The following is a 16,971-nucleotide window of genomic DNA, read 5'->3' on the forward strand; positions in this document are numbered from 1 at the left end:
TTTCACTTTAATGTTAATAACAGCTGTGGAGTATATGTGTGTGTGAGCATGTGAGTAGTATGTGTTGTATTTTAAAACGATTGATTTTCTGGGGCAAAATTCTACAGTTTGTAATCCCTTCTGTTTAGGAAGTTCTTCCTGGTTGGCAAAATAGGCTTAAAAATATGTTTTTAGGACATTGGTACAATTCAACTGTTGGAAAATTAATATATTGAGGGTTTTTTGGTACTAATTCTGTGCAATAACTAAAAGAGCACCTCACTGGATATGGATGTTGAAGATGGATTCCCTAGGTGATTTTAATTTCTTCCCATCTGTGCTGTGCAGTCTACATGGCAATGCAGTTCCACCACATCAGTTTCATGGCTTCATTTAAAACTCAGATGGCTAGTTAGGTTTTCAAATCACTAGGATGTAAACAGTAAGCAGATTAACATAACAAGTTATGTTAGAGTGACTGCTTTTTTCAAACAGCAGATATCTTGTAGAGAGCTTTGAACTGCATTTATTTCTAAAGCAACCGAAATTCAGTGCTACAAATAGAGGATTATAACTTCAGGAGAAGAAAAAGCAGGAGCAGATGAACTCTCAGGGCCATAGTCTTCCTTTGATCTTGTAAAACTCCCATTGACATCTGGAGTTCCCAGTCTGGTGAGAAAATAGACTATAAACTGAATGGAACAAAGATCCAATCCAATAATTTGGTGGAGACTTTAAAACCATACCATGCAGGGACTTTCCTGTCATCTGAAAAACTGATGTAAGGTACAGAACTATTCTTTATCAAATGTTTTTAGGTGGCTGTTAGGGGGCTTTAAAAATTATTAATTGCTTGTGTGGAAATGCAAATAATGTTATTTTCTTTATCTAAATTAAGAAATCTCTTGTTATTGTGCTATTTATAATTTTTTTCTGGTTCTTGTATTTTAAAAAATCTAATATTAATGGTATCGAAGTTTCCTTTTCTCCCTCTAGGTCTTAACAGTGAATTCACATGGAGTAATTTTTAAAAGACAACAGATACAATTTGCTATTCAAAGAAAATTATGATTTAAAGCCACTTTTTAAAATACAAGAAGAAAAATGGAATGGATTAAAGGGTTAACTTTTAAAGATAATTATTATTGGTTAATGTTGACGTATTTCCTCCATCTCATAGATGATAAAAGTGTTGCTTTTAAACTGGCAAATGCACTCTTCAGAAATCCTTTTCTATCTCATCCACATGGAGAGGTTAAAGGTTCAATTTCATGGCCTCTATGCAGGCAGTGCTCTCATAGAATGCAAGAGTATTACCTGCAAGGATAGAATGCAGTTGTGCACAGAGACACATTCTTATTTCTCTTTTTTAACAATTTTGTTTTGTTTTTAATGACCCTTTTATTGACTATTGGACTGAAATATAAATTTTAAAAAACACGTTGGAAAGGATGTACAACAGAAGGCTATGTATGTATATAGAGTATGTCAAAAGCCTTTTATTTTTATACTTCAAATGCTCTAAATTAATAAAAAGTAATAATTACCATGTTATCTTTTACTTTTTATTTTCAGAATGCTTTAGTAGTAGAAATAGCCCACGGTAGTAACTTAGGACAGGTGTCATGTGGACTTTCAGGTATTCTTGTTGACTTTACTGAATCAGCATCATTTCTGGATGCAGATATAAAATCAAGTTTGGTTACATCAAGACCAAGAAGATATTTTTGGTGGTACATGTTAGTATAGTAATCCTTAGAAATGCTAAGTGTATTTCTCTTTTGGAACATTTCTCCTTCATCATACATATTTTAATACTGCAGACAGCCGACTTCCCATCTGAAGTTGTCGTTTAAAACCAATAACCTGAAAATGCAGTTCTGTTCTACACATTCTTCCTAAAAATGGCGCAGGTAGGCATGTTGAACAAAGGTATTTGGATGTAAATACTGATGGCTGACAAATGGGTCCAAAGGTGCTTCCAATTTGTGATTTAATGTGAAAATATCTCATCAACAAAACTTGTCTTCAAAGAGAACTATGAGAAGCAAAGTAAATTTTATTGCATGTTTCCTACTTGTTAGAAGAGATTTGGGATACCGTGATTTAAAAATACATGCTTAAACAACAGTGTTTTAACATTCTGTTCTAAACAATGTTTTAAAATACCTGTTTATTATCTTACAGCAATGTGAGATATAAAGTAGATGTAGGAAAATAGAGCTGATATGTGCATAGATACTACAGAAAACCAACAGATTTACATTTTAACATAGTATTCATAAAATTAAACATTCTAAAAAGGTCATTTTAGTGCACTTTAAAGCATTTTTCTTGTGCTCTTTAAATATTATTTATGGAATAATTTAATTCATTATAAAAACTGTTTAAATTTTGGCTTAACTTTTTTTAACCCAGTCTTTGAATGATTTGAGTTATTTTCAATAGTTTAAGCATTTCTAGACCTCTTAGAAAAAAATACTGATCAATACAATGAATTTTCATTGTGAAGCAGTGAAGAGGAACATAGGAGACAAAGTTTATATTTCTTTTACAAAATATATGATTTCTATGCTATTTTCCTATATTCACTTTAAATACCTCATTGTTCCATATTATTTTTTCTTCTCACAGTTTTATTTATACAGCCAAAACTATCATCTCAAGTTGTCTATAGATATTTTTAAAGTATTAAAATAGATTTTGTTCTTGAACAGTTTTCTCTTTCATAATTATACACCTGGCTGGTCGATAGTCTCTCTTCTTCATGGTGCTGCATAGCAAATATCCATTATCTCAAGGGGGAAAAACACTTCCTAGGCAATCACCAGTTCTCCTGAAGCCATGAATAGGTGTATTCATAAACCAGCAGCATCACTGCACCACCTAGAAAAGAAAAGAGCTGTTTTTTATTGCAAATCCTCTGGAATAGCACTGGCTTTCCCACTGGGTTTCTGAATCCATGATGTCTCACATAGCCTGTCGGGCAGAGGCTGTTCGGAATCAGCAGTTCTGGAGCTTCAATACAAAGATACAAACTACTGTGGAAAATTCTCAGGATAAAATCAATACCATCTTGAGTCTCCAAATACATTTTTCCCCCATGAGTTTTTGCAACTTTCATAATTTCTCATCAGATTCTTTTTCAGGCACTTTTAATTTTTAAAAGTAAATAAATATAGACATATTTAGTCATGTAAGGGCATGTGGCTTTCCTGCAAACAGAAACCTTCAGATTCTTCATGTGTAGGCTAAGGATTTATCTTTTCCAGTCCATAATTAGCAGTCTTAATTGCATTCAAGAAGGAAATCTCTAAGATGGTGCTTGATGGATGAGTCTAGTTTTCTGTCATAGCTTTCAAACTGCATTGCAATGTGGAAATTAGATTCTGAATATTTAAAAAATCTGTATTGCAAAACCTAACAAAAGCAGGTTGAAAGCTAACCTTCATTCCTTTTATCTGCTTCCGGTGTATATGGATTTGAACTTGAAAATTTGGTAGTAGGGGTTGGATGGCATGAGACCACCATTTGTCTTGGAAAAAAACAGCTACATAACTAGTTGTGAAGAGACATGCTCTGTAGTATGTCAACAGGAATATGATACAGAAAAGCAGTCACTAAGGCTGCTGGATACCTAGCCACTGGGAGAAGAATTTGTACGTGGATCATTTTATGTTCTATTTGATGCAGTAAATAGCATGTGTCCTGTGCCCTTCAGGATAATCTCTTTTTATCCTTTTATGTCTAACTGTGTGAAAAACATTACAAAATCAAAATTTGGACAAATATCATGAACACAACTTAGAGAAGACTTGGCTGCATGAATAGAAGATTGACTTCTGATGGAAAGAAATAGAACTTGATTTGGGTCTTAGTTATTTTGAACATACTGCCATACATTTTTTTTGTTTTTTTAAATCTACAGGCTGCACATGTTTGTGTAACTATATACCAAAGATAATTATCTGCCTGTAATTTTCATTTTTAACCCATGAAGATACTCTATTAGTCCTCTCTCAGCTGCTCTAGACCTCTTGGAACTCTGACAAACAAAAAGAGCTGCGCTACAGAGGGTTATTAATATGTAAGTAATTGCTGCATTTATTCTTATTAACCATGAAGACAAGAATATGCAGAGTTGGGTTAGTTTTTGGCCTAGTAATAGCTGAAGTTTAAATCACAGACTTCAAGATTCTTTCATGGAAGGTATCTGATTGTTAGCCACGCTGAGCTGCTAAGGCTATTGTAAAAATGCTGGATGTTTCTCCAGAACAAACAACAAAAATTCCAGGCTCACATTTCTTTTTCTTTTTTGTTTTCTTTTATTTTTATTATTATTTTTTTACGTCTCTCTCTCATTCTTTAAGAAAAAATTCACCCTTCATTCAAAAGTCTTAATCTTAACTCAGTGGTACCTTTCTTTCTAGGTTTCTTTGGTTTGAAGTCGCTGTGATGCACACATTTGGAATGAAGTGGAGGGCAGGTCTGTGAGTGGTTTCCAGATATTCACAGTTTGGCTTAGCCTGGACAGTCAGTTTAAGAACGCTTTTCTTTGGGTATAACACCACAGCAACTCAGGACCCCTCATGCAAAACATTTAAAAAGCCAACAAAACATTTGCAATCCTGTAACAAAACTTGGGGTCAGATTATTTAAGAGTTTTGGATGAAGGTTCCAGTCAATTACAATTTTAGCTAACCTCTCCCTTGTCACCACTCTTTTTAGGCCCATTCCTTTCTGAGAAAGTTGGTTTAGGGCTGGTGCTGTGATTTCCTCTCATATTAGGTCTACCAGCAGGTTTTTACTCTGTGGTGAAGGAAAAACACCACATACTGGCAGAGATGCACAAAATTCCCCACATTCTATTACTGGGTTAGCTTTTACACACGGGCCAATGACTAACGGAAGGTAGATCTGAATCCCAAATATGAAGCAAAATCCATGGGTAAAGGCCTATAAAGATTGGGATAGATGGGTTGGGAATTGTGGAAGTGTTTCCTAAATATATGAGAGTGTGAGCTGTTCACCGTCTTCAATTTACAGACTGTTGTTGTTCTCTATCTTAGATTAATAGAAATGTTGGTTCATTGGGCTGAGATCTAAAGGTGAATGTGGATGTGTGTTTGTGTAGAAGGGTAGGAGGACAGTAGTATTAAAAGGGAGGAACTGCAAAGGGGAGAGCGGAGGAGTAGGATAAGGTTCTAGGAAATATTACCAGTATGTATAAATAGGTGAGTATAACCTGATAAAAAATATGTGTGGTCTAGAGTATACTTTTGTACTTATTCGCAAGGTTGCTTATAATCCAATACTATCTGCCCTGGCAGTTGAGTCTGCAGCAGTTATTTTCTTATCTATTTACACAGAGGCAGCCGATTCTCCCTGTGGGAATGGCAGCCGGTTTTTTTGTGGGTTGGCGTTCTGAAGTGAGGCCCTGAGCCAGAAGCCTCCAGCGTCATGCTGACAAAGGCCAGGAGAGGTAAGCGGCTAGTTACGGTGTCACCACTCCCCAGAGGTGACTGTGAAGATGAGTGGCTTTTGCTGTTCACGGAGGCAAGCTGTCCTCCTTTTCTCTTTTTGAAATGAAGTTGAGGCAGGAGCAAGAATGAATTAGGAGCACGAGTAAACATTTAATTGGGCTGGTCCCTCACTCAGTGAAAAGCCTCCCCTTTAGCCAGAAGCCACTGCATACACCTCGGCTCTTACTCAAACTCCTACTGCCTGTGGCTTCTTCCTATTGACTTAAGCTGGGTTTTGGCTTCTGTCAGCCTCCAGCAAGGTCATAAATAGTACTTAATAAACAAAGGTAGAACATTTTTAATGGATGTCTTCAGTATCTCAAATACTCATAGACAACTTTATATTCCAAGGTTTTTGTCTTTTACAAAGTGGTAAACCTTTATTTTGTTGCTGATGGACACAAATAACAAAAAAAGAGACAATAGAACAAGAAAGAAGTAAGGATTAAATAATCAAAATATCATTACCTGGTCCAAGTCTCATAATCTTGGGAAGCAGGCCTTTGTACAAAGCTAAAATCCTGTAATAGGAAGGGAAAGAGAAACATTCTTATTCTGAAAATAAATGGAGTTGTACCTTAGCTTTATTGAGATGGGGGCCCAGCATTAAAAAAAATAAATTATTTGGAATTATACACATCTCAAAGCAGACAGCATCTTAGTATTCTCTGCAGCAAACTGGATGTGGGGAAAGAGTTAATCAATTCTTTATTACCCAACTCTGCTGGTCCTGCCCAATCAGAAACATGACTTTCATCAGCGAGATGCTTTTGCTTTCAAGACAGGTCTTACTTTCAAGACAGCTGTGTATATGGACAGAATGACTTTTGTAATTGAATTTAAAAGACCACAAACTCAGTCTTTACATTCGGAAATATGATGCAGTTTATATCAAAATAATAAAATATTACTTGTTTACTTGAGGAAAAGAGTGGCGACGAAACAGAAAGTAAGATTTTAAAAAATCAGAAAAATGCACATACTTTAAATTTTTTAAATTATCTTTACAGAACTCTATAATTCTCCCAGGAGAATATAATTAGGTGGCATTTTGATGGGATTTAGAGTCAGAAGACAATTATTCTCCTGTGTTTATATTAATAGGACATATAACATACAATACTCTATTATGCAAACTGTCAAGTAAAAAGTTCATCTTGGCATTCTATGGCAAACACGCAGCATATTGTCACTTGATGGTGTAAGCACATGTTTACAACATCTTATTATTTTATTGTCTTGGAAAGCTTGTCATACATATTTGCAGAGTTTCTTAGACACAAGCTCCACTTAGGAGGGCTTACTGGTTCTCATCTAAATGGAAGGACAATTCAGTTTTAACAATACGTGAGCCTTATACATTTATTAAAATAAGAATGTGTTATGTTACCCTTCTTCCTGATAGACTGTTGCCATTGTTTTAAAACAGGTTCTGTACTTGATCTCTCCAGGAACTGGTTGAGGCCCTTGAATCCTACTTTTGGCAACATCAAAAGGGATGTTAATGACTGAGGCTATTGTCCCCGAGAGAAGACCAATCCCAAATTTTCTCAAAAACTCCAAGGTTGGATCCTAAAAGAAAAGAAGAATAATATAACAGAAAGGGGAGCGGAAGCCCCTAAGTCGGTTAAACACTATAAAGCAATATGTATTTAAGCAGAGCATTGCACTCCCGGCACCCTCCTGTTATTCCAGCGGAACACATTAGGATTTCCTAGGCTGGAACTTGTTTTCTTGACAATCCCATTGGCTATGTTTTTACACATGGTCTAAATTGCTGAAGTACACATTTCCTCACACAGGATTTATAAACACAGTTCATAAAGAAAGACTGGTATGGCATATGGGGATGATTTGTATAATTGGGCTTCACAATGTACTTAGTATTACTGTATCAAAACAGGAGAAATCCAAGCACACTATTAGCTAATTGGCCAGAATATTTTACAAATGACAGCAACTTCCACCATGAAGCCTACTAAAATGCTCATTTGTGTGTGGACCCCCAAATGTTAAATTAAATCAAGGCTACTCTCGGTCTGCTGCTATTCCCTGCCAGGTTTTTTGCATTTATTTTCACGTGTAGCTGATCCACTGTACTGAGAAGTGCTAGCTTCCTGTTATTAACAAACCAACTTGGGGCAGCTGCAAAACAGCCTGTGATATTCTGTGCATTATAAACAGTAGTAAGTCACTGGACTAATTGACTGAAGAATTTACAATCCATTGTTTCGGAATCTTGTTCTTCCTCCACGGCAAAGGAAGAAACTGAGAAAGAGAGAGCAAGAGTGAGTAAAAGAGAAATATTTCTTCTTTCTGTTAGAATTTAGGCCCTTCACGTCAGTCTGATTTGCTTTTCCACCCCCGCCCCCCGCACTGCTTTCTGACATCAAAGTACTTAATTAGGTCTTATGTGGGAGTCACTTTCCTTTGGCCTATTTTTGTGCCCTCTGAGCTCACATTATGATTTGCTATAATGAATTTGCTGGGAAGTTCTCATTATGTTGCCAACCTCAGTTCTATGTTTTCAGTCCTCTGTTCTCTGAAGAGAGGTCATATCACATACTGTAAGCTGCTGACTCTGACCCCCCACCCTATCTTTTCCCTGCCCTCTTTTTTGATTGATATTTTAGAGGGATCATCACAGAGGAATAATACAGTGCTGTGCCACAACACTATTTTATCCAGAGGGGAAGCATACCATGCTTAAGTTAAACAAGAAAATTCAGGTCTGAGCATTACATGCTTCCAGCCTCTATGAAAGAAGAAAACTTCTGAGGGCTCTGAAATTTTCAGCTGAACCAAGAGCCAGTTACCATCACAGAAACTCCTATGTGGCTAAATATAAAAAGCAAGGGTTTGGTAATAATTCCTGGATCTGGGCCATACAGGTGCCGGGGAGGTTTAAAGGGATTTGAAAACCAACAGGGTGTTTCAACAGGAAAAACAATGCAGTGATTGCAGTATGAGTGAGGTGTGTTTAAATAATTCCCTCTCCCCCCATTTTTTCTCTTTTACAAGGAGAGAAAAATGCCTTTATGTTACTCCTCTCCATTATGGCACAGAAGCAGAACTGGAGCTCAGGAGGACAGTGAATTCTAGACCAGCTCTGGTTGTCTGACCTCGGATGAGTCACTGAATCACCTAGAGCCCAGTGTATACAAGGGAAGTTTTTAACCCCTACCATACCTCCAAATTGTATCATTTTTCTGATAAATAAAAACAATAATATAAGTAAAAATGTTATAAGTGTTGCACAAACCTGGCAGAAAATGAATAGTATTTTTATGTAGCCTGTTTTCTAAAGATGCAAAACATTCTGTGAAAAGATGCTTTCTTGAAATCCCCGTGACATTGCAAAGCTCTCTTTCTTTTTCAATTAAGGACAAGAATGGAAATGATGATTTGTATACACATTGTCCTTCTGGGGAGTTTGGGAGACTGGCTGATGTGTTTGCTGAGGACCAAAGTTGGGGATGGAAGGTGAACAAAGAGACTCAGTGATGGTCATTGTGCTTGAGAGATGGCATTGGAAACCAAAAGCTTAGGTCTCGAGGTCATCATATCATAGTGTTCACTAGCAGGAGTAAGTGTCCACCTTTGTATTTATTTATTTATTTAAGATGGAGTCTCACTCTGTTGCCCAGGCTGGAGTGCAGTGGCAGGATCTTGGCTCACAGCAACCTCCACCTCCTGGGTTCAGGTGATTTTCCTGCCTCAGCCTCCTGAGTAGCTGGGATTCCAGGTAGATGCCATCATGCCCAACTAATTTTTTGTATTTTCAGTAGAGATGGGGTTTCACCATGTTGGCCAGGCTGGTCTCGAACTCCTGACCTCAGGTGATCTGCCTGCCTTGGCCTCCCAAAGTGTTGGGATTACAGGTGTGAGCCACCATGTCCGGCCCACTTTTGTTTTTTATACATTTCCCAGTACAACAGTAAGATCCCACAGTAGTTCCCCAATCCAGCTGTGCTTCAGAATCATCTGGCAATTTTACAAAATACAGATGCCTGGGTCCCGCTGCAGACCCATCTCGGGGGTCCCAGATCAGAACCTCATAGGAAGGTGCCTACAAATTGTTTAAAAAGCTCTCCAGGGCTCCTAAGGCTGCCAGATAAGGACCTGAGTCTAGGAATCAATGATTTTGATGTTCCACACTGGCAAAGCAGATGGTCAGTTGCTACCCCTGTGGGCATTCTAGGGAGGAAAAGAATTTGCTTGGGATGGCCATGAGGCTATCCCTGACCACTGGCTTCTGGGCCCATAGTCAGTCTCTTCCTTGACCCTGCTTGAATCCAGCATCCCCAGCTGGGCCTGCGTGTGCAAGGACAACCCTCTCAGCTCACCTCTGCTTTCTTTGCCACGTGCCACCAGCCATCCTCGAATGAATGCAGCATCTCAGATGCCTCTCCCGTTAATCCTCTCCTGGCCACTGCCACCTCTCCGGCTTTTGATCAAGTTCCCATTACCTTTACCAAGTCTTGCTTCCTTCCTGCCTTCTAGGATCTATTCTTCACAGTGATATCGGGGTTCTCTTTCTAGAAAAACAGATCTGCTTCTGGTATCTTCCTACTCAAAGACCCTCAATACTTCCTGGATGCACAGAGAATAAAGACAAACTGGCTCACTTGGCCATTGATTTCTTTCCCATACCCTCAATATGCTTCCAACTTATGTTTCCAGTTTCCACTTCTACACCCTACCCTGAATCCATACTATGGTCACACTGGTTAATTCATAATTACTCAAACATGCCAAGTACTTTCCCAACTCCACACTTTTCTTCAAACGATTCGTGCAGCCTAGAATGTCTTTCTCCATCATATTCACCTATAGCAATCTCACTGCCCTTTAAGGTCCTGCTTAAATCCCATTCACCCAAGGAAGTTTTACAGATCCCCTGTCAAAACTGATTTATCTTCTCCCCTACTCCCAAGATACTATCTGAACAACAGTCCTCACCTTTGCTATGGCCCACTTAGTGTTCAGTATATTTTTGCATGTATCTCTCTTCCCTGCAAGGCTGTGAATCTGCATAGCATAGGAGCATGTGTTACTCCTCTTTGTGTCATCTGTTTTGCAGAGTACACAGTAGGTACTAAATAAATGTTTGCTGACTGGTCTATCAATGTTTATACTTATTTATTTTTTGTAGAAACTATGAGAATCAGGCTTAATCCTTAATCATTTTTTTTTCCTCAAGACTTAATGTCTTCCAGGCTGGAAGTGAATCCTTATGACAACGTTGTATTTCTGTCTTTCTCTCAGAAGGTATTAACATGGGGGCATGACAAGGTATCAGGCATTTGGAAAGTGGAGTATTTCAGAGTGGATAAATTGAGACTTTCAGGTCACAGAGACAGAGCTAACCTGGGGTTGCCCAGTTCTATTGCTCAGCGACTCACACAGAACAACATGATATGGCAGGCTGTGGCCAGATTTTAGGAAAACAAACAAACAAACAAAAGCAATTGACAATTGACATAGTACTCTCTGGGCTCTTTGGTCTTAGATTTCCTGACCTTTTCCCTAGTAGAAAGAGGCATCCACTTGCCTCAAAAAGAATGAGGATTCTTGTAGCAGGAACACAAAGAGAGAGAAAAAGGTAATGGTTTAGTGTTTTTACTTTCAAATTAGAATCTTGATCATAAAAATGGAAGCCCTGGAGAAGAGGCATAGTCTTGAAAAAGATTGGGAGCAGGGGACAAAGTATGTGGAGTCCACATGTAGAGAAGGCACCAGGATCCCTACTAGTGGCTGTGGCCAGAGAGCCATCATGCAGGAGCCATCCAACACACTGGACCCTTCCTTGGCATTTTGGTACCGTGTGGCCAGGGAAAAGCACCTCCCTTGGAAGCTGCCCTCATGGCACCTGGAGGAGAGGGTCTTCATAGCTGCTGCCAAATCAGGTTCAGGAACGATGCAGAGCACTCCCTAGTGCTAATGCTGCTGAGCTCATCCAAACTGCCCTGGTGGACAACCTCCTTGTCAGCAACACAGGGCCCTAATAAGCCTGGGGACAGGACGATGGTGTGGAGGAGAAAGTTCCAACCCCAGTCCTTGGGTGGGGCTGGGTCATTATTTGGTACTTATTTAGAAACTTTCCTTTGAAGCTATCTAAGACATAGACATCTCTGTGAGTTGGTCAATGATTTCACTGTCATTGTGATGGTTAAAACCCCTAGGCAAATTGAATTTGCATAGCATTTTGGAGTTACCTAGGAGGCAAGTTGCGTCATCAGGGAGAAAAACCCTCAGACAATGATTCTTTACTGGTTAACCATGAAATAAGGGGTCCTCAACTTGGAACCTGAGTCAGAGGAGAAAACAAGCAATACAGGAACCCATTTCATTGAACATAGTGAGCTTTTGTGGGGAGTAGTGGGATGGGGGAGGTGGAGAGGACGGGTGGCCATGCTGAAACCAAGATGCTCGGAGCTGAAGAAAGCAAGTTGAGTGTGGCTGTCGCCTCTACCCAGACCCCTGTTACCCCTGGGGATGCCTCTGCAAGCCCCTGGGTGGTACCCAGGCAGCATCCAGGACAGCTGCCTGCTGCCTTCCGTCCTACCGCCCCACCTCCAGCAGCCCAGGACCCTACATTTCCAGCCTTTCTCTTGGCCTCCTCTTCCCACAGGCAACTCACTCCAGGTTCAAACATGTCTTCCCCAGCTCACAGAAGAGGTAACAATTTTAATAAAAATAAACATTGATTGAAGTACATATTTTGTGCCAGATACTGCTAAGTGCAAATGTCTAAGCATTACATCTGTTAATCTTCACAACCTTTGAGTTACGAACTATTATTATTATTCCTATTTTACATATGAGTTAACTGAAAGGTTAAGTATAAGAAGGGATTTTTTGTTACATCCAAGTGAACCCAAGACTTTGCCTCCAGGCATAGTTTTTCTTCTTATACTCCTAAGAGTTAGTGGGTGGGTTGGTGGGGGAGGAGTCTAAGAACCTTCTGAAATTCTAAGCAATGCTTCTATATTAGTCCGTTTTCACGCTCCTGATAAAGACATACCCCAGATTGGGCAGTTTACAAAAGAAAGAGGTTTAACTGGACTTACAGTTCCACATGGCTGGAACATCATGGCGGAAGGCAAGGAAGAGCAAGTCACATCTTACGTGGATGGCAGCAGGCAAAAAAAAGAGCTTGTGCAGGGAAACTCCTGTTTTTAAAACCATCAGCCTTCATGAAACCCATTCACTATCAAGAGAACAGCATGGGAAAACTCGCCCCCATGATTCAATCATCTCCCACTGGGTCCCTCCCACAACATGTGGGAATTACGGGAACTATAGGATGAGATTTGGGTGGGGACACAAGGCCAAATCATATCAGCTTCTGTGTCTCTGTAGATGAGCTTTTCTGGGGAGTATGTCTGTTGATTTTATTAGGCTTGTAAAAGCTTGAAAACAACTTCATGAGACCATTTTCCCTACATGAGACCATCTTCCCTGTTTATGAAGTAAGGAAAGGGCAGTGCAGGGTTGAAAACAAAGAGGCTAAAAACAGGAAGCCCTAATTTTCACAGGGGTTCTCAGGCAGTCCACCTAAATAAAATGATTTCCACACACAATCCTGCTCTGGAGTCTAGTTACTCACACCTCAACCATATCCATGAACTCTGTGATTCTCAAAGTGTGTTCCCCACACCACCACCATCAGCACCATGTGGGAACTCATTAGAAATAAAAATTGAGGTTCCACCCCAGACCAGTGAATCTGGGAATGGAGCCCAGCTACAGCAATGTATTTGAACAAGTCCTCCAAGTTATTCTGATGGATGGTAAAGTCTGAGAACTACTGCTTAATTAAGTTGATCATTCACCCTCTTTGGATCCTTGGGCTGGATAATTGATGCTCTAAGATTCATCTTAATCACTGACCCTAAGGGGCTCTGGATGTGTCGGGAAGCATTTTGAAGCTTTCTTTGGTGGAAGCAGGGGTTGTTTCTTCAAGGTTGCACAACTGAAGGCAATGATGTTAAATCTGTTCAACCTCTCCTATCCTTAGCTCAGTCCAAAGCTGGAATGGCTATTAGTGGGGTCGCCTGATCTGAGTGATACCTATCTCATAGTTTGAATGGGTCATTTTGTACTGGCTAGCAGTGAGTACAGCATTTCTGCCGATAACCATAATAATAAATAACAAGGAAATTAATAGCAAAAGTAAATAGCAACAAAAAATGCTATACATGTTATAATATTTGTATTTTTTCATACTATTATGAGTAATAATGCTATTATTAATAATATTTATTGCCAGGCACAATGTCATATGTGAAAAGTATATACAAAATGTATATATGATATAACAAGCCCTATGAGTTAGGCATATAACACCATTTTACAGGTAAGGACATGAGACATAAAAAGTTAAGTCAGTTGTCCAAGATCACACTGCCTGTAAGAGGTGGAGCCTGGATTTGAGCCCAGCTCCTTCTGACTCCCAAGCCTATGTTTCTTAACCATTATGTCATATTGCTTCTTGTGACTGATTCATTCATTGTGAATCCAGCCAACAAAGATCTATTGGGTGTCTGTGTATGTCCAGTCTTACACTGGGTGCTAGAGTTGGGTATGAAGGTAAATGGTCCAGAGAGGGGACTGGAAGTGGGCGTCTAAGCAACTATCCCAGTTCAATGTGATTAGTACTGAAGGGGGAATGTGAAAAAAATGGAGGGCAAACATACAGTATGGAGAGGAAATTCCTCCTGGGATTTCACTATCTGAGTCCTGTAAGATGGTATCTAGCTTCTGCCTCTTAAAGCTTGGCCAGTTGTTGGCTGTTAAGGAAGTCAACAGAAGACATATTATTATAGTGAGTCACCATATTAGCTGTATGGCTAGCTCTCTGAATTGAGAATCACATGACCTGGAGTATCATTTTGCCTTTTTCCATTAATTTATTTTAAAAATTGGAGGAAGAAGATGAGAATAAGACACTCACTATGAGTCAGGTACTGGGTTAAGCCCTTTGTATATTTAAGCCCCACAAAACCCCCGAGCAGATGAGGTACCTGAGCCATACAGAAACTTGCTACCTTACAAAGGGATATAATCTTGAATTAGTCAAAAGAGAGCTAAAGTCCTATTATTTAGAAGTGAAGAAGCCAAAGTATTGGGGACTCTGAGATTGCTACATGTCAATCAGTTTTAGAGACATGTACACTTGCCTCTCAGGACTGCACCCTAATTCAACATGCAAGGAGATCACCTCTTAGGCCAAGAGAAGACTTACGTGACAGAAAATAAAAATCCCAGAATCACAAGACTAGGAGTGAATTAAGAATGCCACCTAGCCTAAGTCAAGTATTTTGAATGGATCACACATAAATTATGTAAATGAATATTAATATTAAAAATATATTATGTTATTTAAAATTTCCAACTTAATTCCATAATTAACTCCAACTGTCACCAATTAGGGAACATTTCTTGTACTTAATTGATGTTCCTCACCAATAAGCCTAAACCATTTTACTCCACCACTTTGCTCAATTGCAAGGGCAAGCAACTGTTAACTACTCTTGATGTAATTCACTGGAATTTAAAAACTGTTATTAACTTTGGGAGGCCAAGGTGGGAGGATAGCTTGAGGCCAGGAGTTTGAGACCAGCCTGGGCAATATAGTGAGACTGTCTTTAGAAAAATTAAAAATAAAAATAAAATCTCTCTGTTACTGCAATAGCATTTTATTTCCAGTACACTTCTAAAAAAATTCCTTTTGAATATTTATTTATAAGTAGTATGTATTATTTCCTCATCTATGGATCTTTTCCTCTAAATATTTTCTGATTTTTCTTATAAATCATGTGATATAACTAAATTGGAGCTGAGTAGTCTGAAATATTAATGAATATTGCATGCATTGACCTTATTCTGTGATAATAATATGGAAAACAATACTTGCAGGTTTTAAAAATGGTTTACTTCCCTTGCAAACATTTTAAGGCTGAAATTAATATTTCCATTCACAAATGAGAAAACTGAGACAGAGAGAAGGTATAAGTTTGCCAAAGACACATGGCTAACTAGTAAATACTAGAATTGAGAATTAACACCAGGTTTTCTTGCTAGAATTCTCTGGCTATTTCCATTACACTGTGTGATCTTTCTGTGAGTGCGCAGCTGACGAGATGTGTTTACCAGCCCCTCTGCAGGGAGATCAATGAGTTTCTCTGACAGAACATATTATTTATAGACTCTTTGTGACTTAACAAGAGACATTAAGAAGTGGTCCCAAAATGCTGGCGGCTGTGATGTCCCACAGCCTCTAAAAATTCAACATCAGAAACGTGATCATATGACTCAAAACAGTTAACACCCTACATATTTGTAGCTAATTTAACCATACAGTTCAAACTACACAGCCAAGACCTAAAGACAGCATAAGTAATTTAAGGCAATGGCACTTGAGGGGATAAAATATGTCCATTGAAAGAGGCATATGCCTCCCCTTTTACCTTTCCCGGCATGGGCTCTGACACCTGGCTTCGTTGGCTGGCCAGCTGGCTGCTAGCTTGATAAACAGAAACATCGCCCATCTCAGAGGTCTTTGTGATTAGGGTCTGGGGTCGTTAAGAAGGCGTTTCACCCAGGGATGTGCCAGAAGAAGGAGGTTAAGATGAGAAAGCAGGATTTGTCAGCCAGTGAGGAGTGGGGGTGATGAGGGACACAGGGCAGGAAGCCTGCTTCTCTGCAAAAGACAAGATTGAGCAGAGGACGGCAATGGGGCTTTTCTTTTAAGGAAACTCAGCATTAAAATGTAATCTTAGAATCTTCCCACCTCATGTCAGCCCAAATTACATTTCCTTTGATCTCTGCAATTAAGTCACCCTTTAATTCCTCCTGGTACTTCACCAAATAGGGTGGTCCCCCAAGGAGTTACATGATTTTGGGGGTATCACTAAAGTATTTCTTTACAGAACTCAATTCTGTGACTCATTCCCATGCCCTCTGTAGCACATCACTATCACAATAGGTGAAGTGGAGGCTGCCACACAGTCCTTCATTTCCTTAAGGTTGCAAGCCAGAGGCGGTACCAACAAGAAGCTTATGATGGATCCCTGCATGAAGGAACTGCAGAAGATTTACTGTAGTAATACATTTTTAAAAAAAATTATACTTCAAGTTCTAGGGTACATGTGCACAACCTACAAGTTTGTTACATATGTATACATGTGCCAAGTTGTATGTGCTGTGCCCATTAACACGTCATTTACATTAGGTATATCTCCTAATGCTATCCCTCCCTGCTCCCTGCTCCCCACAATAGGCCCCGGTGTGTGATGTTCCCCTTCCTGTGTCCAAGTGATCTCATTGTTCAATTTCCACCTATGAGTGAGAACATGCAGTGTTTGGTTTTCTGTTCTTGCGATACTTTGCTGAGAATGATGGTTTCCAGCTGCATCCATGTCCCTACAAAGGACACAAACTCATCCTTTTTTATGGCTGCATA

At 39.3% G+C, this 16,971-nt stretch overlaps 1 protein-coding gene across 2 annotated transcripts in view; it reads right to left on the reverse strand.

Moving 5' to 3' along the window:
* Positions 1–96: 96 nt before the first annotated feature.
* The window catches only part of SLC25A21 (solute carrier family 25 (mitochondrial oxoadipate carrier), member 21), a 552,502-nt gene continuing 535,627 nt past the window's right edge, over positions 97–16,971 (reverse strand). The window contains exons 8-11 of one of the 2 annotated variants that reach the window (XM_011999189.1): positions 6,892–7,073; positions 5,970–6,022; positions 2,808–2,865; positions 97–648 (exon numbers count right to left, since the gene is read on the reverse strand). In XM_011999189.1, coding sequence (XP_011854579.1) covers position 648; positions 2,808–2,865; positions 5,970–6,022; positions 6,892–7,073 — 294 coding nt within the window. In that variant the 3' untranslated portion in view covers positions 97–647. Of the gene's footprint in view, positions 649–2,025; positions 2,866–5,969; positions 6,023–6,891; positions 7,074–16,971 lie in introns of those variants that run through there. The other variant, XM_011999188.1, reaches the window with a different exon arrangement.

This window comes from Mandrillus leucophaeus, unplaced genomic scaffold (assembly GCF_000951045.1).
Source record: "Mandrillus leucophaeus isolate KB7577 unplaced genomic scaffold, Mleu.le_1.0 Scaffold587, whole genome shotgun sequence".
In the NCBI taxonomy this organism is placed as follows: domain Eukaryota; kingdom Metazoa; phylum Chordata; class Mammalia; order Primates; family Cercopithecidae; genus Mandrillus; species Mandrillus leucophaeus.